This window comes from Peromyscus leucopus, chromosome 4 (genome assembly GCF_004664715.2).
Source record: "Peromyscus leucopus breed LL Stock chromosome 4, UCI_PerLeu_2.1, whole genome shotgun sequence".
Lineage (NCBI taxonomy): Eukaryota > Metazoa > Chordata > Mammalia > Rodentia > Cricetidae > Peromyscus > Peromyscus leucopus.
Window position 1 is genome coordinate 6,623,241 of NC_051066.1, and position 24,900 is coordinate 6,648,140.

At 52.9% G+C, this 24,900-nt stretch overlaps 2 protein-coding genes across 8 annotated transcripts in view; both read left to right on the forward strand.

Annotated features, from left to right (window-relative positions):
• Nucleotides 1-4,335: 4,335 nt before the first annotated feature.
• Nucleotides 4,336-9,642, forward strand: Cdk9 (cyclin dependent kinase 9). The gene is made up of 7 exons (XM_028884739.2): nt 4,336-4,803; nt 5,272-5,353; nt 6,741-6,831; nt 7,085-7,251; nt 7,354-7,525; nt 7,682-7,830; nt 8,751-9,642. Exons 1-7 carry the CDS (start codon nt 4,373-4,375, stop codon nt 9,114-9,116), a joined length of 1,458 nt encoding a protein of 485 aa, XP_028740572.1. The 5' UTR covers nt 4,336-4,372; the 3' UTR covers nt 9,117-9,642.
• Nucleotides 9,643-11,818: 2,176 nt separating this feature from the next.
• Nucleotides 11,819-24,900, forward strand: part of Fpgs (folylpolyglutamate synthase) — a 20,907-nt gene continuing 7,825 nt past the window's right edge. For 2 of the 7 annotated variants that reach the window (XM_028884737.2, XM_028884738.2), the window contains exons 1-4: nt 19,276-19,445; nt 20,732-20,860; nt 20,946-20,999; nt 21,944-22,008. In XM_028884737.2, coding sequence (XP_028740570.1) covers nt 19,308-19,445; nt 20,732-20,860; nt 20,946-20,999; nt 21,944-22,008 — 386 coding nt within the window. In that variant the 5' untranslated portion in view covers nt 19,276-19,307. The other 5 variants (XM_037204548.1, XM_037204550.1, XM_037204553.1 and 2 more) reach the window with 5 other exon arrangements.

Below are 24,900 nucleotides of genomic sequence, written 5' to 3' on the forward strand. Positions count from 1 at the left end.
CCACTCCCTCCACCGCCCTGCACCACCCCACCCCACCCCCGGAAATAAAAACACTGCTTCTTGGAAAAGGAATGGGTCTTCCTAGTCCATACTGGCCCTGCTCTGGGGCTATACTGCAGATGCATACTCATCACAATCTGGTGATTAGCCACCTGATATTAAAGGCACTGAAAAGCCAAAAAGGAAGAAAAAGAGAGAGCAAAAAAAAGAGCCAGTGGTGGTGCCGCCTGCCTTTAATCCCAGCACTCAGGAGGCAGAGGCAGGAGGATTTCTGTGAGTTTGAGGCTAGCCTGATCTACAGAGCAAGTTCCAGGACTGCCAGAGCTACACAGAGAAACTCTGCCTCAAAAAATCGAAGCAAAAAAGCAGAATCAACAAAACAAAAGGAAGTGTAGCAGAGCCCCGGGTTTGAAGCCCAGCCCCACAGTTCTTTGGTCCTGTGGCCGAGCCTGGCTACTGAGCCTGTCTCTCCTTCGGTCACCTGGATCCAATCATAGTAGCTTCCTAGGACTACGGTGACACTTAGGGAGAGGATGTGGGTCAACACAAGGCCAAGCAGAGGCAGCAAAGGCAGGGGGAGCAGAACTTCCAGGGTTGGATGGGGCCCTGGGTATCGATCACACACTGTTCTCTGTTCTGCATCCCTCAGCCAGTGAGTATACCCGCTTACAGCTCTCACCTCACGAGCCTGCTTTCACTTCGCCTCCAACAGACCCTAGCCACATCCAAGCTTGGCAGAGGAAAACGGTGCGGGTATTTTAGACAGTGTTCTGTTGCTGGGAAGAGATGCCATGGCCAAAGCAACTCTTAGGAAAGAAAGCATTTAACGATGGGCTGGCTTACACTTCCAGAGGCTTAGTCTGTTACCGTCATGGCGGGAGCAGGGCAGAACCACGGCACCATGCACGGCAGTAGAGCAGTAGCCGAGAGCTACGTTCTGTAGACAGCAGGCAGAAAGAGACAGGGCCTGGCTTGGACTTTTGAAACCTCAAAGGCCACCCCCAGTAACACACTTCCTCTAACAAGACCATGCCTACTCCGTCAAGGCCACACATCCTAGTCCTTCTAATCCTTTCAACAGTTCCACTCTCCGATGGTTAAGCATTCAAATATGTGGAGGCCATTCTTATTTAAACTGCTGTACCTGGTAAAGTCAAAGGCTGGAGTTCAGCTAGGGGCGAACGCCTTCAATCCCAGCACTCTGGAGGCAAAGGCAGGTGGAGCTTTGTGAGTTCAAGGCCAGCCTAGAAAACCACTTTACTACAGGCTTTCTTTTAAAAAATTTATTATTTATTTATTGGTTTTTTGCAACAGGGTTTGTCTGTGTAATAGTCCCAACTATCTTGTAACTTGCTCTGTAGACCACACTGGCCTCAAACTCACAAAGATCCACCTGCTTCTACCTCCCAAATGCTGGGATTAAAAGTATGTGCTGCCACCACCTGGTTTACTTTTTATTTTTTGAGACAGGGTTTCTCTGTGTATCCCTGGCTGTCCTGGAACTCACTCTGTAAACCAGGCTGGCCTCGAACTCAGAGATCCACCTGCCTCTGCCTCCCTAGTGCTGGGATTAAAGGTGTGTGTCACTATGCCTGGCTTTGTTTTTTTATTTTTTTTAGACAAGGTCTCACTGAGATTCTAAACTGGCCTTGAACTTGCTCTTTAGCCCAGACAAGCCCTGAACTTTCAACCTTCCTGTTTCAATTTCTTCAGTAGCTGGGATTCCAGTCCACCAGGCCTGGCTTCCTTAGCTGTTAAATGGCCATAGAAGAGACTCTCCTGGGGTGTCATCAGCCAGTCAGTCAGCAGGCCGTTACTGAGGTTGGGTCACGTGCTGGGCTTTAGTGGTTTTGGCAATCCACAGAAAGCAGGCAATATTCGAAGCCAACAAAGCAGAAGCCAAGCGGATTCAAAATGGCGTGTTTCTCTCCACTGCCCTCCTGGATTTAACAGCTGTGAAGGTCTGAGGCTCCAGACTGGGGCAGCCTTCCAAAGCCACTGGCCATTCTTGCTTCTCCTGTGGAGTGCTGAGGGCCCTCGCTTCTGAGAGGAAGTAACTGGAAGATGTCAGGGCTCTTGTCGTGGGTAAAGGTGACAACATCACAGGAAACTCTGCTAAAGCCACTCTCTGCCCACAGGATGTGACTTAGAGGGCTCATGAGAAACAGGCACCAGCCTATAGCCTACAAATCTGATAGTAACATCCACACAAAGCCCATGACAGCCCCCACCCATCAATGCACTGTTACCTAACACATCTCCCATGATCACCAAGGCGGGTGATACTGTACCCGAGTTTTGCCCTGGTTTCACTCTGAACCCAGGGTGGGAGGGACCTTGACATAAGTAACTGGAGTTTATTCCAAACTTACCTGTTTCAAAACCAGTGTGGCCACTGGCTAGCTGTGTGACCACGGTCCAACACTCTCACCTCTGCGCGTCAAGGTCCTTATTTTGCACAGTGGAGGTAAGAGTAATGCCCTCTGCAAAAGACGACAACAGAGACAACGACCACACAGGGCTGTCTAGGGCCAGCCACTTCTTTCTATAATTGTAATTATTGAAATGACTCCCTTGTCCCTGACTTTTCCCCTCCCTGCTTGCTACTTCAGATAAGCAGTGGATCCTTGAAGGTGGCTCCAGGGCATCCCCTGACATGCAGCTTGATTTCGGGAAGCCCGGCTGGCCCTGTGGAGTGCCTTGAAAGGCCTCCTTGGCAGGACCCGTCTCACAGCAGGTACTCCTGGACACCAGGGTCACCAAAACCATTCCTCTTTCCAAGATGCTTCAAGCCTAGACAATGTGGGATAAAACTGGAAAGCAGTGCACCAGGCCAGCCAGGACTATATAACGTGACCCTGGTCTCTCTCTCTCTCTCTCTCTCTCTCTCTCTCTCTCTCTCTCTTTTGTTTTTTTGAGACAGGGTTTCTCTGTGTAGCTTTGTGCCTTTCTGGAACTCACTCTGTAGCCCAGGCTGGCCTTGAACTCACAGAGATCCGCCCTGCCTCTGCCCAGGAGGTAAAGGCTGGAAGGATCCTCAGTTTCACACTCAGAATTTCAAGACTGTAGAAGGAGACATAGCAGACTTCAGAATGATCTGGAACGGGTTGGAGTGGGACAGGTGGAGAAGCCAGGCTGGGGGAAGCAGGACTCAGGGTCCATCTTTGGGAGAGGAGCTGATGGAAAGAAGGGGGCAGACTGGGGAGGTAGAAAACTCGGCTTCGCTGGCTTGCATCTGGAGGCTCCTGGAAACAGGAAGATGATGGTGGAGGAGGGTATGACTGGAAGGGTCTTAGGGTGAGCAGTGGGTATCGCCTACATAAGGCCACCGGGCTTCAAACTCACTGTAAAAATGAAGCATGAGAAACCTCTTCATAGCTAAAGCCAGCCTTGCCACGGTGCGACCTTGAGCAGACAACCTCGGATCTGAGTTGCGTTGCAATTTCTTCTGTAAAATGGGTTAGTGAACCTTGGTCACAGGATTGGTTCAGGATTCAACCGGAACGCCCAGCATTTCCAAAGCACACAGGAGTGCTGGATCAATGTTAACTATTTTTGCGATGACTGACCCAGGACAGACAAGCTCTGGAGCAGCTCGGAGAAGGCGGATCTCGGGTCTCATCCCTGCCTCCCTGATAACACAAGATCCAGGGTTTAGGCCTGAGCGTTGCTCGCTCTCCGCCTCCAGTGTCGCCGCGCCCCCTGGCGGCCGTCAGTTGCCATGTCAACGGCGGGTGGCTGAGACGACGGAGGTGGCAGCGGGGGCAGTTCTCTCTTCCTAGGGGCTCAGGCCGCTCCCTCGGCACTTCCCGCCTTCGCCTCACCCGGAGCACATTCTCAGCCCCGGAAGAAGGGGCATTCGGTGGCAGCTGGCATTGGAGGGAGGGGGTAAACTGAGGCACGCGGCAGGGCGCCGCAGGCAGGTGTCTAGTGCAGGGCCCCACCTCCAAAGGCAGAGGAGGGGCTGCTGGCCGTGACGCGCCGACGGCGGACGCTGGACTGGGAGCGGGTGGGCGGGAGGCGGCGGCGGCAGGTGCGGCCGCGGAGGGTGGGAGGAGGAGGGAGGGGGCGGGCAGAGGGGGAGGGGAGGCCAGGACGGGCACCTCCCCCTTTATAACGCGCCCCGTCCCGGGCTTTCGGGCCGCCTCCTCATCGGCTCTTCCCGTCTCGCCCCCTTGCCCGGCTGCCCCGGGCCGCGCTTGGCCAGGGAGCTCCCGCCCCCACCCCTCCCCAGGCCTTCCTCCCCCCACCCGCCGCCCCGCGCAGCCCGGCGGAGGCGGCGCCGTCGGAGGAGGAGGAGCAGGGCACTGCGGCTGGCCCCGGATCGGGAGCCAGAGCGGCAGCAGCTTCGGCAGCAGCGCGGCCCGGGCCAATGCAGCGGGACGCACCGCCGCGAGCCCCAGCCCCAGCGCCACGGCTCCCTGCGCCCCCGATCGGAGCCGCCAACAGCACTGGCGGCGGCGGCGGAGGCGGGGGTAGTGGCGGCGGCGGAGGCTCCTCTGCAGCTCCGGCTCCCCCTGGCCTCTCGGGAACTACAAGTCCCAGGGGGCCTGGCGGCGGGCGGAGACCGGAAGAGGCGGGATCGGCACCTCGAGGCCGGAAGTGGCCTTGGAGGCGGAAGTGGCGCGGCCGCGGAGGGGCCTGGAGTGTGGCGGGACCGGGAGCGGCGGGAGCTGCGGCTGGGGGCGGCGGCGGCGCGCTGGAGGCGGCCATGGCCAAGCAGTACGACTCAGTGGAATGCCCGTTTTGCGATGAGGTCACCAAATACGAGAAACTCGCCAAGATCGGCCAAGGCACCTTCGGGTAAGATTAGGTCGCGTGGGGCGGGGAGCCCAGGACCTGTACTTTCCAGGACGGACGTCGGGGTGTCCGGGGCCCGGACCGAGGTGGTCCGGGAGCTTCTGTTTCCCCGGCCTTTGCCTGGCCCCGCTAGGCCGCGCCGCTACGGTCCCGGCCTACCCGAGCTGGCTAGCGGGGAGGAGCCTGAGGCCCGGCATGGGGGTGGGGTGGGGTTCCCGGGTTCCCGAGAGGCGCTCCGAATGTGAGCGGAATCTGCGGGAGCCTCTCCGGGGGACGGAGCAGGGGCCGAGGGGCGAGCGCAGAGGCAGGGAGGGAGACGGGGCACACGGGGTGCAGAGTAGCGGCGTGCGGGAGCTCCAGGCCGCGCCCCGCCTTGTGTCTGGTCTCCCGCTGCCCCTCTCCGCGTGGGGGAGGGGCGAGCCCCGCGGAAACGCCTGATGGATTCTCTGGGGTCTTCTTCTGTGCCTGCAGGGAAGTGTTTAAAGCCAAGCACCGTCAGACGGGCCAGAAGGTGGCTCTGAAGAAAGTGTTGATGGAGAATGAGAAGGAGGGGGTGAGTATGAGCCACTGGGCGGGCCTTCCAGACTGTGTCGCCTTTCACACTCCTGCTTCAAAGGGTTTTGTGCTGAGATTCTATTTATACCTACTATTTTGCGATTTTCCATGTAACAAGGAATTTGGCTTTCCACTTTGAGTTTTAAGTGGCAAAGTTTGGCGGGGGCCAAGTGAGGGGAGCCTGTACTTAGCATGCAGTGCATGTTGACTCCAGAAGTCACGCCTTTTGGTTTGGTTTGGTTTTCTGTGTAGTTTTTGCCCTTTTCCAGGAACTCACTCTGTAGTTCCAGGCTGGCCTCGAACTCACAGAGATCCGCCTGGCTCTGCCTCCTGAGTGCTGGGATTAAAGGCTTGGGCCACCATTGCCCGGCAAGTCACGCCTTTTTTTTTTTTTTTTTTTAACACTTTTAGCTTAACGTTTAATTTTTGTTTTGTGTGAAGAGAGGCCTTAAAATGGGTGCACAGGCCTTTTAAAAGGCGATTAAGTTCAAGGCTATGTTTTGAAAGTCTGCTGTCCCTTCCCAACCACTTTCTTGGTAAAGAAAAAACTTTTTTACTTTATTTTATGTGCATGAGTATTTTGTTTTCATGGATATCTTTGCACCACATGCTTACCTCATGCCTGAGGAGGCCAGAAAGCTGTGTTGGAGCCTTTGGGACTTGAGTTAAAAAAAAAGTTGTGAGCTACCATGTGGGTGCTGAGAATTGAACCTTGGTCCTCTAGCCAGTGTTTTTTGTCTGTGTGTTTCTTTGTTTTTGAAACGGGGTCTTTATATATAAGCTGTGTTTGTTTGATGCAGGATCTCTCTGCATGGCCCCGGCTATCCTTGAACTCACTATGTGGACCAAACTGGCCTTGAATTCATAGAGATCCAACTGCATCTGCTGAGATTAAAGGCATGGGTCATTAGGCCTGGTCATAGCCAGTGTTCTTAACCATTCGGCTATCTCTAGTTCCAGGAAGTTTCTTGATCTTTACCCACTAGTGTTGGTGATTGAGACTTTATCCCTGTTTGGGTTCTCTGAAATAAATTCCTAGCCCAGCGTAGAAGTTTATGATTATAATCCCAGCACTTGGGCTGAAGGATAAGGATGTTCACAAACAAGTTCAAAGCCAGCCTGATTTAGATGGTAAAATCTAGCAGCTCTTTGAGATGTTCATATTATTGTACTTATACTTTGAAGCAGGATCTTAACCCAGCCGGTCTTGAACTGGGGGCAGTTCTGCGGTCTGTGATTCCTGGGTAATGAGATTGGATTACAGACAGAAACCATACTCTTCACCTCCCTTTCAACCTCTGTTCCTTAGTGTAGACCTCACCCTTGGCCAGTTCCTTGGTCTATTGCACACTCGGTTTTGACTGCTTCCTCTTTCTCCTCCCTAGTTCCCCATCACAGCCTTGCGGGAAATCAAGATTCTACAGCTCCTAAAACATGAGAATGTGGTCAACCTAATTGAGATTTGTCGAACCAAAGGTGTGTTGCTTGGATCTTGTGAGCTAATGAGGTTTACCAAGTAAGGCTTTGTTTCCACCCCTGAAGTAGATGGGCTTAAATTGCCTCCTCCTGGCTCAGATTTACCACACAGGTTCCTCTGATCTTTTTTTCACTGGAGTTGGTGCTTTCGTGACCTCTCATGGGTGGCTGTGGGCTGGAGGGTTGGGAGTTGACTGGAAGAGTGAAGTGGGTGATGGTCTTTGACATTTTTCCCCCACTCATTCTGTATCAGCTTCCCCCTATAACCGTTGCAAGGGCAGTATCTATCTGGTGTTTGACTTCTGTGAGCATGACCTTGCCGGGCTGCTGAGCAACGTCTTAGTCAAGTTCACGCTGTCTGAGATCAAGAGGGTGATGCAGATGCTGTTGAATGGACTCTACTACATCCACAGGAACAAGGTGGGGGCTGGAGGTACTGGGGGTGCCACTGTCCTTTACAGCTGTGTGGCTGGGACTGAAGGACCCTGTGAAACCTGACTGAGCTCTCGTGTCTCCCTGAAGATCCTGCACAGGGACATGAAGGCTGCCAATGTGCTCATCACCCGGGATGGGGTCCTGAAGCTGGCAGATTTTGGGCTGGCCCGTGCATTCAGCCTAGCTAAGAACAGCCAGCCCAACCGCTATACCAACCGAGTGGTGACACTGTGGTACCGGCCCCCGGAGCTGTTGCTCGGTGAGGACTCCCGAGCGGGCAGAGGGTGGCAGGGGCCGGGTACCTACCTGGCCGCAGCCTCCATTGCCGGGGCCTCTTGAGCCATCAGCCCTGGGACATAGAGTCTCAGGAGGCCCTGGGGCTTAAAGGGCCCTCCTGGTACACTCTTCTTCTCAGGAGAGCGGGACTACGGCCCGCCCATTGACCTGTGGGGTGCTGGGTGCATCATGGCAGAGATGTGGACTCGCAGCCCTATCATGCAGGGCAACACGGAGCAGCACCAGCTTGCCCTCATCAGCCAGCTCTGTGGCTCCATCACCCCGGAGGTACGTAGCCAGCTTAATGGTCTTAGGGGTGCAGAGATCAGGTCCCTCTGGCCAGTAGTCAAGAGTGAAGTCAATCCTTCATGGAGAAGAGGCTGGTCGATGGAGGATGTGGCCTGCCGCTCAGGGCCTTATGGACGCTGTCTCACTGCTGAGCCTGTTGGTTATGGGCGTTGTATTAGCTTTCTGTTGCTGGGTCAGTGCCAGGGAACAGAAGCGGAAAGATTGGCTTTTGTTCAGAAGCTTCAGCCCATGTTGCTTACCCTTTGCTTTGGTGCTGAGATGCTGCTAAATGTCCTGGCAGAGTTCACAGGCGAGCAGAGGTGTGGTCATGGCAGTGAGGACGCAGAAGAGCAGGGGCTCACCACCAAACAATATTCAAAATGCCTCCTAGGATACCTTTTCCCATTTGGCTTCTGTCTCCCTGAAGTTTCCACCACCTTCCAATAGAACCACCAGCTCGGGACCAAGCCTTATAACACATGAGATTTTAGATTTTTTGCTGAGCAGGAATATCCTTGAGCAGGGGTGGTACACTTATCCCAGTGACTTGTAAAAAATGCCCAGACACTAGGAATATGCCACATCTGGATTGACCACTGCTTTTTTTTTGTTTTTGTTTTTGGTTTTTCGAGACAGGGTTTCTCTGTGTAGCTTTGCGCCTTTCCTGGAACTCACTCTGTAGCCCAGGCTGGCCTCGAACTCACAGAGATCCGCCTGCCTCTGCCTCCCGAGTGCTGGGATTAAAGGCATGTGCCACCACCGCCCGGCCTGACCACTGCTTTCATCTTGAAGACATCTGGTTCTTTGGGGTAGGGGGGTCAGGGAGCGTGAAGGAGAGGTGGATTTAGCAAATCCAAAGCCCGGCGGCTTAGATAAGCATTCTTCCCCTCCAACCCTATTTTCTCCTCGGCACCTCTCAGGTGTGGCCGAATGTGGACAAGTATGAGCTCTTTGAAAAGCTGGAACTGGTCAAGGGCCAGAAGCGGAAGGTGAAGGACCGGCTGAAGGCCTACGTCCGTGACCCCTATGCTCTGGACCTCATTGACAAGCTGCTGGTGCTCGACCCCGCACAGCGGATTGACAGTGACGACGCGCTCAACCACGACTTCTTCTGGTCAGACCCCATGCCCTCCGACCTCAAGGGCATGCTGTCGACCCACCTGACGTCTATGTTTGAGTACCTGGCACCACCACGGCGGAAGGGCAGCCAGATCACTCAGCAGTCCACCAACCAGAGCCGAAATCCAGCTACTACCAACCAGACGGAATTTGAGCGCGTCTTCTGAGGCGGGTGCCAGGGCTCCTCGTAGGTGGTGGAGGAGGATTGCTCCTCTGCTGTGTGACTGGGACTGTGACATGATGGGACGTTTGAGATTTTTCTCTAGTAAATTTTCTCCTCACCCTGGGCGCTGGGAACGGCTGCCTGAGTGGACTGGAGTGGAACATTGGCTGCGAGACCTGGAGGGTGTCAGGGCCAGCCTGCCTGCCCTTCTCTGGAGGGTCTCAGCTTGGACAGGCAGTGAGGTGGGAGAGACTCACCCACTGTGACGACGTTCTAAAGAGCTCCCTGCATGATGGGAGGGAGGGTACAGCCCCCTCACCATTCCCAGCCCTGCCTGGGCATGAGAAATTTGAGGGACAGAGGCACCTCAAAAATGGGCTACTTTTGGCATAGACCTCAGGAGCATGGGGCTGGTGAGAACTCTTGGTTTCTTCAAAGGGATAATTTTATCGTGTTTCTTCAGTTCAGAGACATTCCTGGATGCAGTTTTGTTGGTTAAAATTAAAAGTCGATTGATTTTTTTTTTATTATTATTATTATTTTTTTTTTTCCAGTAAGTAGCTGTATTTTCTGCATTTAATCCTCAGCTCTTGTCCCAGGATTTGGTCGGCCAGGACACTGTCTTGATTCTTTACCCCCCAACACTGTAGGGGGCTGTCTTGTTCTCCCCTCCTGGGTACCTTCCACAGTACTTTTCACCCTCAGAGGGCAAATCCGCAGTGCCCCACTGGAGAAGTAACCATCTATTATATAACACAGAGCCAATGCAAAGATGAAAGCCCAAGAGCTAAGAGCCTTACCCTTCACTGCTGCAGCTAGCCTCTTCAGCCAAGAGAGCTACTTCCTGTGTGTTTGTCTTTATATAGACTTTCTGTTCTGCCTTCTCATTGGTTGTAAACCCAACCACATGACCTCACTGCCTGTCTGTACAGACCTCCAGGTCTTCTGTGGTTGGTAATGAGATTAAAGGTGAGTGTCTCCATGCTGGCTGTATCCTTGAACACACAGATCTGCCTGTTGTGTGATCAGGATTAAAGGCGTGCACCACCACCGCCCAGCTTCTGCTATGGCTTGCTATTAGCTCTGACCCCCAGGCAACTTTATTTATTAACATACAAATAAAATCACATTTCAGTACAAATAAAATAAAATAAAATATGGTGATACCTCACTGTACTGGGCTTGGTGTTGGCAATTGTCCTGTGAGCTGCAGTGGTGGTGAGCGGCTGGGCCAAGGGCCCTTTGGCTCATAAACCCTCAGACTTGATTCAAGGGCAAGACACTGCAGACTTGAAATGGCGGGAGCGGGGAACAGCCTGGGCTTTAGCTCCAGGGCTGTTTATGAATGGGTACACAGCAAGGGCCTACCCTATCCCCCTGGAACTCCTGCTCCAGGAGGTTCAGACTCAAAAAAGGAAGGACAGGGGAGATGGCCCAGTCAGTAAAGTGCTTGCTGGACAAGTGTGAGGGCCTGAGTTCGACCCCAGCACCCGCACAGAACACGGTGCTTGCCGGTCACCCCAGCGCCGAGGTGAAGGGAGGGTTTCTGTGGCTTGTTGGCCAGTCAGGCTGAATCAGGGATTTCCAGGTTCAATGAGAGACTCCATCTCAAAAGCAGTTGAGGATGACACCTGTCAACCCCTGGTTTCCACACACTAGCACACACATGTGAATGTACACACCTACAAGTGTAAGTGTGCACACTCATCCACTACACACCATGCCCTCAAAATGTAGACTGAGGAAAGGAAGTACAGAGCAGCTGAGGGAATCAGGGTTTGGTGTGGAAGCAAAAGCCTCAGGCTGGTGAGGCTGGCACAGACAAGCCAGGGCCACAGCCTTCTGAACTAGAGCAAGCGTGTGGCTCTGTCCTTCCATGTGTCTGTGTTTGCTCCTTTAGTTAATGTTTTTACCCATGTGATAACGCAGGACGCAGGCCTTAAACTCCTGGGTTGCTGACGTGGCTTGGTGAAACCCCCGACCGACCAACCCTCCTGACCTGAGTTCCGTTCACGAGGAAGAACTGAGTCACGCACGGAGCCCCGGGTTCTCTGACCTTGTGCGATGTGATGGACACAGCCCACGCACACACCAACTTCACGTTTCTGTAAAGTCCCAGAAGCAGCTGGCTAAGCTGCCCCTTCCTCATCCCTCTCTCCTCCGCAGTCACCGCAGGGAGGGCCTGCTTCATCATCCAACCCTGATACCCTGACGTGACATGCGCATTGTCCCCATCTGTGGAGGGAGGCGCGGGTCTTGTTCCCAGCTCCTAGACAGTGTCAGCTCTGCTAATCTGACACACAGAAGACTGAGTTACGGAAACACTAGGAAGCCCTGGACTCTTCTCTTGATGCCCCTGCAGTCTGGGGGCTCTTTCATTTTTTGACGGAGCTGGAAAAACAAGGCCTCTCTTCTAATGGACTTGGACTTGGTCAAGGTCACCTCACCCCCATGCCTACCCTGCGTTCCCTTGTCTGGCTCCACTCATCTGCTGGGGGGGCAAGAACCAAATGGGTCCAACTACAAGGGTAGGTGTGACGAGGACAGCTAGAAGCAGCCAGGCAGAGCCAGTCTCCCCGGGCAGGAAGGCCACCCCGAGGGCTTGGCCATTTCCCACATACCCCTCTTTCCACCCACCCCTCCTGCCGCTCACCTTTAGCCTCCGTCTAGTTATTATTTAACCCACGAGGGGAGTCCAGCTAGCCCTGTAGTGGACAGAGCAGCCAGGACACCCAGGAAGGTTACTGGGCTGTGCTCAGGATGGAGCGGGAACCTATGGGGTAAACCCGCCCCTGGTGGAGAGGGTGAGCGAGGCCTTGGGAGCCTCCCAGCAGGGCCTGCAGTCCAACTACAGATGGGTAGAGCTGGCGTGGCCAGAGGCACCTCAACTTGTGAGTCACTAGTGCCCCACCCACTAGGGGAGCAGGGGACCGGGTCATGAAGAGTGTCAGATGCCTGCTCAGGTCCTGGCCTGGGATGGAGAAGTCCTGGAGGGAAGCAACCATGGCGTGGAAAGGTCCACCAGGGAGTGCTGGCGAATCTAAGGCCGCTTCCTTTCAGGTAGGAGATCCCAGGAGCCTGGTGGTGCTTGTGTTACTTTCTTGTGGGTAAATAGGCCTCCAGGGTTGAGGATGAGGCAGCCCCCAGGGAAGGCCCTGTCACCAGACACTCTCCTGAGCAGATGATGTAAGGAACCCTGCTCACTGCACACCTCCACTTTACAGGGACCTCAGAAGCCCTGCCCAGTGTATTATTAGGCGACACTGGAGTCTCGGGGATCTCAGGAGCAGAGTAGTGTCACCTGTGTTTTACAGGAGGCAGGTGAGACCCCCAGCTAAGGCTTGATCCCCACTGAGCAGGTGACTGCAGTGACCTCACCTAACAACATGGAGCAGGTGGGGCAGGAGTCAGCTAGGGCCTGGGATAGAGCCTGTAAATGACTAAGTCACTGTCTTCCCTGGGAAATGGGGCTCAGAACACAATCTTCCTCAGAAACAATCATGAGGGTTACATGAGGCAAGACACGTGCACTCATCCTAGAGCCGCACCATGTCTAGAAAGAACTTGCAGCCAGGCGGTGGTGGCGCACGCCTTTAATCCCAGCACTCGTGAGACGGAGGCAGGAGGATCTCTGTGAGTTCCAAGCCAGCCTGGTCTACAGATTGAGTTCCAGGACAGCCAGAGCTACACAGAGAAACTCTGTTTCAAAAACAAAGTGCAGGCCAGTAAAGGATAAACTGACTCAAGAGGCTTCCAGAACAAGATTCTTCTGTCTTTTTTGTTTTGTTTTTGTTTCTGCTTTGTTTGTTTTTTGGCAGGCGGAGGTTCCAAGAGCAGAGGGTAGATTGGAGGGGACAGGGAGATAAATGGGATCAGAAAGTATGATGTAAAATCCACAAAGGATCAATAAATAAACAGGGTGCAGGCCAGGGATTCAGGGATGGCGCTTCCTTTCCCCACCTCCTCTGGATCTCACTCTGTAACCCAGGCCGGCCTGGATCTCACTCTGTAGCCGAGACTGGCCTGGAACTCACTCTGTAGCCCAGGCTGGCCTCCAACTCACAAGACCCACCTGCCTCTGCCTCCCGGGTGCTGTGGGGTCAGTTGTCTCAAATGCAGGCACTGAACCCACTGAATCATCTCCCCTGGCCCAGAGAAGTATTTCTTTGGAAATGGTAATACAACCAGATGCTTCAAAATCCCAAAGGGACAAAAGGTTGGCAGGTGACAGGAGCGAATGTCCCGCAACAGTGGAGATCAGTCATGCAAACTTGAATGATCCAGGCCAGAGGGACAGACCAATGTGAAGAACCCACAGTCTTCATTCTCTATGCGACCCAAGGCTGGGTGAGTGGCCTCCTGTTGTAACACGAATTACTAAATAGTCTTTTAATAAAAAAAAACCTGGAGCCAGATATTGGGGTAAATGCTGCAAGATCAGAGAGGCAAAGGAACAGGCCACTGCCACGTCTCACCAACTCCACGAGTCCCCTGACTGAATGTCTCTGAGTCCTAAGCCAAAAGGAGTCCTGCCGAAAAACCTTTAGTTGAAAAGCTTCAGCCAAAAAGCTTCAGTTTCAGTTCCTGTCTCCTCACACCTTATACACCTTTCTCCACCCAGCCAAATCAATTCCTTCCTAGTGCTGGGATTAAAGGCCTGTGTGCTTCCCAAGCAAAGGCGTGAGATCTCAAGTGCTGGGGTTAAAAATGTGTGGTTCCCAAGAACCCATTTCTGATCCCATTTATCTCCCACTGGGATTAAAGGTGTGTGCCACCACTGCCTGGCTCTGTTTCTCTCCTAGACTGAGTCAATCTCATGTAGTCCAGGGTGGCTTTGAACTCACAGAGATCCAGACAGATTTCTGCCTCCCAAGTGCTAGGATTAAAGGAGTGTGCCACCATTGCCTGGCCTCTATGTTTAACCTAGTGGTTTGTTCTGTTCTCTGATCTTTAGGCAAATTTTATTAGGGTACACAATACATCACCACATCCTGTGCCTCAGTTTGCTGCTCTATGCAGTGAAAATGACCATAGTCCAGGCTGCTAACAGGATTAAACCGTTTTGGTGCCCAGTGACCACTAAGTGTGAGCATTAGCAAACTGGCCTGGGTGATGGTCCACGTCAGGGAGAAGCAGAGCGTGGAGTTTGTCATAAGGGATGTGGACCGCACAGGCCTCAACTACCCTAAGAGTGAGAACTTAGAGGGCAGAGGACAGACAGCGAGATAGACCTGGGAGGGAAAGGATGGACTCTGGAGGGGGCGCCTGGGGACGGTGGAGCTTGGCGTAAGGACCCAGAGTGAGACCTGGCTGTGGCTCGGAGTGGCTCCACAGATGGATAGATAGATGCTTTTCAGGTGGGTTGGCCTGGGCCAACTTGAGCAGGCTTCGGCAGTTCCAGAAGGTACTGCCATGAGAATGGCCAGTTTAAGATACTGTGGCTATTGTGGGCAAGAGCCCAGGAGGCTGATGGACAGTTAAGCCTGTGGCATGGTGAAGTCATCACAGACTTGGGACATAGGATGCCAGGGTGGCAGAGAGGCCTGAGATAACAAAGAACAGAGAGATGAGACCAGCCAAGTGCACCCTTAGGACAGACAGGAAGGCAAGCAGGTGGCAGGAAGCCCAGGGAAGAAGGGGCTTCAGGAGGGCACGTGGCATGTTTATCCATGTCACCTGCTCTGTGAGATGGATGCACAAGGGGTTCTGGGAGAAGGCCAGCTGCCTCCTCCAGTCACTCTAGAAGGCACGATTGCAGGGCCAAAGGAAGCCCATGTTCAGGTAACGGTTGCTGAGGGAGAGAGACGGTTCCTTCAGCATTGCAGCCATCGGTGAGCTAACTGCCCGTGCTCCTGGAACTCATCCGCACTCACAGTTAAGGCCTGCCGAGGATGTGGAACTCGTTAAGGACGGGGCTCTCTGTAGGTCATTGGTGTAGATGTTGGAACATGGAGGGTCCTTGTCTGTGCTGGGGGTACAGAGATGCACCCCACTTCTGGATGCTAGGCTTCCGTGCACACCTGCTGATAAGTTTGAATGTCCTGGTTCTTTGTAGTATTCCAGGTGTAGAGAGAGACCCAGGTGAGGAAGGGACGGCTAGACTGCTTCCTCAGACCTCGTCTTGCTGTGGAGGAAATTAATCAGAGATGGGGGTGGGGGGCAGCTTTCTAGAGTCCCACAGCAAGCCCAGGAACACAGGGAGAACTGGAGGAGCAGACAGGTGGTGGGAGGAACAAGGGTAGATGTTAGCGAGCTAGTCTGGGTGTGCTCACTTATCTCTCCGATCCTCAATTTCTCGCCCCCCCCCCCCTAGAATGAGGACAGTCTCTGGTTCACACAAGGTTCTGAGGCGGCTGATGCCAAGCATCAGGATATGAGGATGGGAAGGAGCCACCGGAGTGAGGAAACTTCCTCTGTCTCCTCTGTTGGGCACAACAAAGCAATATGTGTGAGCATGTGTGCTGCAAATGGCCCTTGACCTAGTCACCCTTGACCTAGTCATTCACTTCTTAGTCTTAGGCTCTGCTCACTCGGGGCAGAAATAAGGAAGGTAAATGATGCCATTGCATCACTGCAAAATACAGGAAGCAGCCTAAAGGCAGCCCACAGGAGATTAGCCAGGGGTGGAAACAGCTCAGGGTACTCCACAGCTCAGAGAGGCAGATCAGCCACAGGGACCTCGACATCCCACACAGCCCAGAAGCAGATCCTGGGCAGAAAGGCTTGTGGATGGGCTAGCACCACGGCTCAGTGGCTGAGGCGCTTGTCCCCGAGCCTAACAACCTGTGTTTGGTTCCCAGGTCCCACCTGGTGGAAGGAGGGAACCAACTCCTGCAGTAGTCCTCTGACCTCCGAGGACATGCTACGGCATGCACATGTGTGTGCCAACCCTAGCACCAGGGAGGAAAAGTCCACGGAAGCCGTATGGTATGGAGTCTGCTTGTACAGGGTTGATTGCGGTCTGTGAATGGAATTGAAGGCTGGGCCTAAAACTCAGTTGGCAGTGTTTCCCTAGTGTGCAGAGGGCCTTGGGCATGACCTCCAGCGTGTATAAACTGGATATGATAGTGATGCATGCCTGTAAACCCAGCACTTTCCAGGTGGAAGAGGCGGATCCAGGAGTTCAAGGCAGCTTTAATACATGGAGATTTAGAGGCCATTGTGGGATATATGAGACCTAGGCCAAAATAATAAAATAAACACATGGAAAGTCATGAAACCTGCCCTGGGGGACAGCAGAATAGGCTCAAGTCTAGGGTAGAGGTGACATGCTCAAGGCCCAGGCATACCACTTACTATTCCCTGCTACAAGTGGAATAATACCAGTGTAGATCCACGGAATTGCCAGTGTCTTGTCCTCCATGTCTGCATTTCTGTTTCCGGTTAGAGCTGCTGTCTACAGAGCAAACGCTCTAGTGCTTAGCCAGATCCCAGCCCCTCTGTTGCTTTGACATGGCAAAGATAAAAGAACTTGGGCCTGGAGAGACGGCTCAGCGGTTAAGAGCACTGGCTGCTCTTCCAGAGGACCTGGGTTCAATTCCCAGCACCCACATGACAGCTCACAACCAGCCGCCTGTAATTCCAGTTCCAGGGGATCTGCCCACCCCCTGCCCCTTTCTGCCCTCTGCTGGCACAGACACAAATACAGGCAAAGCACCCACACAAAATAAAAAGGAAATTAGGTTGAGAATAGTGGCATATAACTGTATTCCTTGAACCTTGGATGCATTTCCAGTACTTGGGAAACTGAGGCAGGAGAATTAGAGTTAGAGGCAAGCCTGGGCTACAGAGGGAGTTTCAGGCCACTGTAGGCTATCTAGTGAGAACCTATCATAAACAAACAACAAAATAAAGCAAACAAACAAACAAAAGCCCAGTCGACCAAACAAGGAAAACGAGAGGAATGGAAATTCGCTCAGCCAGGACCGTAGACAAGCAGGACTTTCTTCTTCACTCCGCAGAAGATAGCAGCCTTCACTTGGGCTGCTGCACAACTCCAGGGTCACTTCTTACAGATCTGACAGTTAAAAAATACCACCCCCACCCCAGGACAGAACTAGGTGCACAAATGCTTTTACTCTAATATTATATTTTTATAGTGTATCGCTGGCCATCTTGGACCATCTGTAGAACAGGCTGGCCTCGAACTCAGAGACCAGCCTGCCTCTGCCTCCCGAGTGCTAGGACTAAAGGCTTGCGCCACCACCGCCCAGCTGAAGCTCTGCCTCTTAATCACACTTCTAGAGGCACAAAGTGTTTTTGTGATTGGCAGAGAGAAGATTAAAAACAAACAAACAAACAAACAAACAAACAAACTAAAACTGGCTCACAAGGGCTGTCAGACCAGTCAGCAGATAGAGGAAGGATCTTGAGTTCAAGTCCTCCTGGGTTACAGACTGAGACCCGTAGAAAAAATAGAGAGACTGAGAAGTAGGCTAAGAATGGGTGAGGCTGCTCACTGAAATACACCTGTGGACAAAGCCAGGCGAAGTGGCAAAATCCTGTAATCCCAGCACCCGGGAGGTGGAGGCAGAAAGATCAGAGTTTCAGATCACTCTGAGCTACACAGGCAGTTAGAGGAAGGCCTGGGGTGCGCCAGACCTGTCTCAAATAACAAACCAAATCCTTGGAGGACTGGGCAGTGGCAGGTGGCTTGCCCAGCTTGCATGAGGTGCTGGATTAGATCCCTGCAGGATGTAAAACCAGGTGGGCACTATAGGCCTGTCATCCAGCCCTGTAATCTCAGCACTTGAAAGTGGAGGCAGGAGGATTGAGTTCAGTCATCTTTTGCTGCATAAGAGAATTTGAGACTAGCCTGGCCCAGCTATGGTGTCTCAAGTCCACTTGGGTTATAGACTGAACCCCACAGAAAAACAGAGAGGAAAGTGAGCCCAAAATGAGCGAAGCTGTTCCCTGAAATACACACTCGACCACCTTGATCCCAGCACTCAGGAGGCCAACACCCAACACAAGCAGATCTCCGTGCATTTGAGTCGAGCAGCATGTTCAGAGAGCCGAAGTCCAGACTCCTCCCCAAACATCTCTTGTTTATTTAACAAGAGACAATCCCTGCTAAATATTTAAGCCCAATGATGGAAAGCGGAAGATATTGAAAACCCATCATCGATCCAAGGGCCGCCTTTTCTCCAGTGCCTTCCACAAATGGAGGGGCCTCTTCGCCCACAATTAGGTGAGATTACTGAGTATTCCCCTCCCCTCCATTGCTCTCAAATCAACTGTCCATTGCCAGGGAGTTTACAAAGTGCTAATCCGATCATTCTCCTCTCCCTAAAGCCATTTTAATTTTAGCCAGCCAAATTTACTCCAATTTTTTTTTGTGTGTGTGTGTGTTTGCAAGTCTGTGCACTACATTGTGTGCGGGCACATCTGGTGCTTTTGGAGGCCAGAAGTAGGCGTGTCCCCAGCTGTGAGCCGCAGTGTGGGTCCTGGGACTTGAACCGTGACTCAGCTTGAACCTTGGATCTATGGAAGAGCAGCCAGTGCTCTTAACCACTCCAGCCCTAATGCACATTCTGTACAGGCTCCAAGGCCCTGCAGACCGGAGCATCCAGGGAGCAACTCGGTCCAACCCAATAGAAGGCTTTGAATCACTGTACCCTTTCTAGCCTGGAAATTCTCCTGCACCCCGCAGGCCTCGGTAAGGGTGCCATTCCTCTTGGAAGTCTTCCTAGGTTTCTCAGAGTGCGTTAGGGGCCTCGGGAGAGGCGTCAGATTCTTGACCGCAAAGGCCACATCCCCACTGTGCCTGAGCCCGGACATTTCGGTGCTGGGAACTGTTGACCACCGGCGTCTGCCAGCTCTGTAATTCTATCCCAGCTGGCCTGGAGCAGGGACCGAGGGCTGCTGGCTCGGCGTGGCTATTTTCGGATATGTGGCAAAGTCCTTAAGACCTGCGGCTCAGAACTTTGGAGGTGCGCAGTCCCTTTAAGGTCCCCTTCTACGCACCCCACCCCACCCTTCCCGGCAGTGCGCCCTCAGAAGCACGGCGAAAGCCGCGCAGTGGCCCGCGATCTGCCCCTCACAAAGATGGCCGCGATAGGGCGCCGACTCTCATTGGTCCGGGGGGCCTTGAGAGACTCTGATTGGTGGATCCCAGAGGCGCGTCAGGGCGGGGCGGGGCGGGGCGGGGCGGGGCGGCACCGGCCCAGGCCTAGCTGGCAGTGGCATCAGGACTATGTCGTGGGCGCGGAGCCACCTGCGCTCGGCTCTGTCCCTGGCAGCTGTTTCTGCGCGTGGTGCAACGGCCGAGGGCGCGGCGCGGCGGTGGTTGAGCGCGTGGCCCGCGCCGCAGGAGCCCGGCATGGAGTATCAGGTTTCTGACCCGCGGTGGGACAGGGTCGCGCACTGACACGTGGGCTAGACCGGAGCCGGCTCCGCGCTCCGCCAGCTGCTGGGAACAGCGGATCCTGAAGTTGCGGGGTTAGGGAGGCGGTGACATCCCGGAGTCCAGGGGAGGTGACAGGGAACCAGAAAGTTGGGGTCAGGGGGCCGGATCTGGGAATTCCTAGGGTGTGCGTTGCAGAGGGAAGGGGCGCTGGTGATTACGCCAGGTCGCCCAGCGTCTGAATTGAGTTTCAGAAGTTGCAGTGACCCCAGAGTCTGCACTGGCAGTGCGGGATGAGGGGGAAGGGAGGAGTCTGGAGTCCAGAGTGGAAATACTCGGGAGGAGCTGGGGTCTCCAGGACTCAAGGCTGGCAATCCAGGTGTTCAGAATTGGCTGGTGGACAGGCGGGAAAAGAGGCGATAAGAGACCAAGAATCTAGAAAACAGAAAATGTCTGTAGATTGCTGTGCCAGGGTTCAGTTGTCAGTGGCCAGAACTTGATGTTAGCCAGGCAGGTGGCACCGGTTTGAGGGCAGTGAGGCTTCTAGCCAAGCCTTGAGGCTAAGGGGGCAGGTGACGTGGGTCTGATGCCCGAGGGAACTACCTGAGCACGGACTTCGAAGAATGTAGATATAGTTGAAACACACACACACACACACACACACACACACACACACACACACACACGCACGACCGGATTTAAATCCTCAAATACCTCTGATTTAGTTCTCTCCTTTTATTTTCTGGCCCCACCCCCATCCGCTCCCTCCTGAGGCTGTGCCCACCTGTGGGTTCTGGCTGGATGGCCTGGGCACATCTTCCTTCCCTCTGTTCCTCCTCTTCAAGATCTAATTGCTTTCATCGTCTTGTCTTGGGGTTAGAATGTGGAACTCCAGAGCCTTAAGGAATTCCAGAATTCCAAGTCCCTAGATACCTGTGGACCTTGCCCCAGCCCAATGGGTGCCCAGTGTAGTGGTGGAATGAGTAAGGACAAAGGCCCAGGGGGTGTGAGGGTCAAGGCTGGGGGCATGGAGGCTCGGGAAGGCAGCTCAGGAAATGAAGGCCCGTTAGTCCTGCCAGCTTTGCCTGGCACTCCCCGGGCGGGGCTCCCATCTTGGCCAGGACTGGGAACATGCCAGGGTTCCCTCCTCACCAAGTAAGTGTAGGCCAAGGTAGCAGGACTGGTATAACAGGCCTCTCGCCCTGGCTTTGTCACTGTTGCCTGAGCACCGCCGTCCTTAAGGACCCTCACTGAACTAGGACTATGGTTGCCAGGATGCTGTGCGCATGCTCAACACCCTGCAGACCAATGCCAGCTACCTGGAGCAGGTGAAGCGTCAGCGGAGTGACCCTCAGGCGCAGCTGGAAGCCATGGAGGTGTACCTGGTACGGAGTGGACTGCAGGTGAGGCAGTAGATCCTGGGGACACCTCTGCCCCCTCTGCTGGGGAGCCCTGTGCCTGAGGCAGGGACCTTTCTGTCTGCTGTAGGTGGAGGACCTAAACAGCCTAAACATTATCCACGTCACTGGGACCAAAGGAAAGGTAAGAAAAGTAACCCAAGAGCAGTCCCCGTGGGCTGGGGCCTGTCCGCATTTATTAGCTGCTTTTCTACGGGCTGCTACCAAATAGCAACTTAGGGTGTCTTCTTAGGGCTACTATTGCTGTGATGAAACATCGTGACCAGAAGCAACCTGGGGAGGGAAGGGTTTATTTCACCCACAGTTCCATATAATAATAGTTCATCATCAAAAGCAGTCAGGGCAGGAACCTGAAGGCAGGAGCTGATGCAGAGGCCATGGAGAGGGGCTGCTTCCTGGCTTGTTCTTCATGGCTTGCTTAGCCTGCTTGCTTTTTTTTTTTTTTTTTTTTTTTTTTTTAAGATGTATTTATTATGTATATAGTGTTCTGTCTGCAGCCAGAAGTGGGCACCAGATCTCACTACGGATGGTTGTGAGCCACCATGTGGTTGCTGGGAATTGAACTCAGGACCTCTGGAAGAGCAGTCAGCACGCTTAACCGCTGAGCCATCTCTCCAGCCCCTCAGCCTGCTTTCTTAGAGCACCTAGGACCACCAGCCCAGAGGTGGCACCACCCACCATGGGCTGGGTCCTCTCACATCAATCACCAATTAAGAAAACGCCCCATAGGCTTGCCTACAGCCCGATCTTTCGAAGGTGTTTTCTCAGTTGAGGTCCCCTCCCAGATGTCTAGCTTACGTGAAGGTGACAGGAAACTGTCCAACATGTAAGGGAAGAAGTTTATTTGACTGTAAGTCCTGGGGCATATGGTCCACTGTGGCGTGAGATCGAGTTGCATCCTCAGTCAGGAAGTAATTAATGGATGCTGGTGTTCGGCTTGCCTCCGGCAGCCCTGTCTAGAAGCTCCTTCACAGACCTGCCCAGAAACGTGTCTCCCGGGTGACTGTAGGTGCTGCCCATTTTCCAATCAGTATTAACCATCACTTCACCCCACCCAACGCTATCTAGGGCTCCACCTGTGCCTTCACTGAACGCATCCTGCGGAACTACGGCCTGAAGACAGGCTTCTTTAGGTACGGGACTCTGGGGGGGGATGTGTCTCTTGGGCGGGGGCTGGGGTGGTATCTTCCTCTTAGCTCTGTGGAGGGCTGTGGTACCAGAGCCAAGGCCAGCCTGTATGTCTCTCTGCCGGTATTTATCCATTCAGCAAACATTAAATCCACATTGTCCATATTGGCCCACTAATAGCAGCCATCAGTTTTCATAAGTAAAGGAAATGGAAGGACAGTGGTGATATCTCAAGGGATGACCTAAGTACCTAGCTGGAAAAGTCAGATGCTCTTTTATTAATTTAAATTACAAATGTAATTTTTTCTTTTTCTTTTTTGGTTTTTCGAGACAGGGTTTCTCTGTGTGGTTTTGGTGCCTGTTCTGGAACTCACTCTGTAGACCAGGTTGGCCTCGAACTCACAGAGATCCGCCTGGCTCTGCCTCCCAAGTGCTGGAGGCGTGCGCTGCCGCCACCTGGCTGCTTTTGCTTTTTTAATTTTTTAATTAGTATTTTTATTTTATGTGTGTAGGTATTTTGCCTGCGGGTATGGGCTTCACATGTGTGCCTGGTAGAACTGGAGTTACAGAGGGTTCTGAGCCACATGTGGGTGCTGGGACTCGAACCCAGGTCCTCTGCAAGAGCAGCAGTGCTTTTAACTGCTGAACTGTCACTCCAGTCCCTATTTCAGTTTCTTGAGAGGGTGTTACTCTAGCCCAGGCTAACCTGGAACTCACTCTGTGCCCCAGGCTGGCCTAGAGCTCCTGAGGTTCTTCCTACCTCAGTCCTGCTGGATTTACAGGCGTGAGGCACCTGCTTGTTTTTGCTTTTTTATTTTTTAATTTTTGTTTTGAGGCAGGGCGGGGTCGGTGGGGGTCTCCCTGCGTAGCTTTGGCTGTCTGTCTTGGAACTCTCTATATAGATTATTAGGCTGACCTCAAACTGACAGAGACCCACCTGCCTCTGTCTCTTGAGTGCTGAGATTAAAGGCGTGTGCCACCTTTCACCCAACTTTCAATATGATTTATGTGTATGTATGGGTGCACAAGCATACTATTTGTGTGTGTGTGTGTGTGTGTGTGTGTGTGTGTGTGTGTGTTGAGGCTGGGTCTCTCACTGAACCTGAGCCTGGGTGTGTGTGTGTGTGTTTTGAGGCTGGGTCTCTCACTGAACCTGAGCCTGGAGCTCCTGGAATCAGCTGGAGGAGCCCCAAGGATCCTCTAATCTCTGCCTCCCGAGCAGTGAGGCTACATCAGCTTTTTTGGGGGAGTGTGGGAATTCTGGGATCTGAACTCAGATCCTCATGGCAAGCACCTTACTGACTGAGCCCTCTCCCAGGCTCTCCAGATACAGTCTGTAAGTAGTACAAAAATGTTTGTCAGTTAAGAGGTCTGCAGTAAGGAACAGGAAGACACCGATAAGGGCTGTTTATGGCCCTTGTTAAGTCTCCACAGGGGGGCAGTAGAGTTCCGCCAGCCTTAGCTGCAGCCTTCCTCTGGAGGCAGCGCCCCCTTGTGGTGGCACACAGACATCCAGATCTGGAGGTAGAACCTGTGTCCTATGCTTGATGAGTGTCTTAGCCTGTCTCCTTAAATGAATGACATTTTGGAGGAATGAATCTGATTGTGCTCCTTGGGGTTTGTTCCTTGAGGGAGGAGCGTATCCAGCTTTTGCTTGCTTCTACTCCGTCAGCTCCGTCAGGCACCTCCAGACGCAGCTGAGACCGGTTGGCTACAGCCATTTCAGGTCAACATGCTTCCCTAAACTGGTGTTTGTTCAAAATAAAGAAATGGAAGCTGGCTGGATGTGTGGCTCTCGCCTTTAATCCCAGCAGAGGCAGGTGGATCTCAGAGTTCTCAGAAAAAGGAAGGAAGGAACAACATGGAGATGACTTGGTGTGGGAGGGTCTCTGAGGAGTCACCAGCAGACACATGTCACTTACCAAGACTGGAGAAATGTGTCTTTAGGAGACTTGTGATCGTGGCACACTAAGTGGCTACTGCATTTGATAGGTGATATAATCGTAAAGGACAGTATATGTCTGTCATTGGCCAAAGGTTGTGAAGCAATTTATGACTATATAAGGCAATTTTCTGTCTTCTAGAATAGTCTTTTGGGAACTGAGTGTGGTGGCACATGCCTGTGAGATGCATCACTGGGGAGATAGAGACAGGAGGATTAGGAATTTAGGGTCATCCTCAGCTAGTTGGGGACCAGCCTTGGCTATATGAGACCCTACCTTAAAAAAGAAAAAAAAAAAGAGCTAAATAAAAAGAATAATACTTTTTTTAAAAGCTTGAGAAAATTTAATTACTTTTGTTGTATTGCCTTTTTTTGTTTGTTTGTTTGTTTGTTTTTGTTTTCTGAGACAGGGTTTCTCTGTGTAGTTTTGGTGCCTGTCCTGGATCTCACTCTGTAGACCAGACGGGCCTTGAACTCACAAAGATCCGCCTGGTTCTGCCTCCCAAGTGCTACCACCGGCTGGCTCTATTACCTTTATTCATCTTCTTACTGTATATGTGATGTATGTGTGCACATGCCTCATGGAGCATGAGCAGAGGGCGGAGGGCAACTTTTAGGAGTAGTCTTTCTCCTTTGCCATGTGAGTTCTTGGCATGGAGCTCAGATATCAAGCTTGGCAGCAAGTGCCCTTACTTCTGGCCCAGCATGTGGATGGGGCAGATAATGATGTTGGTGCAGTCATAAGCCCCGCCAATGCCCACTTCTACCACAATAATAATTTATAAAACCTCTACCACAATAATAATTTATAAAACCTCTAGCCACTGACTTGGGCCCATGAGGCCTTCTAGCCCAGCATGTGGATGGGGCAGGGGAATGGCTCTGATGGTTCCTCCCTCTGGATTTATTACTTTGAGACTGAAAGGCAGGTGACTGTTGTAGGCACATGTTAGCA

What these genes read in the sequence shown, in the direction of transcription:
- Cdk9 (XM_028884739.2), top strand. Translation starts at nt 4,373, where the DNA reads ATGCAGCGGGACGCACCGCCGCGAGCCCCAGCCCCAGCGCCACGGCTC. An exon ending in ATCGGCCAAGGCACCTTCGG is followed by an intron (nt 4,804 to 5,271) that starts GTAAGATTAGGT and finishes CTGTGCCTGCAG; the next exon opens with GGAAGTGTTTAAAGCCAAGC. An exon ending in TGGAGAATGAGAAGGAGGGG is followed by an intron (nt 5,354 to 6,740) that starts GTGAGTATGAGC and finishes TCTCCTCCCTAG; the next exon opens with TTCCCCATCACAGCCTTGCG.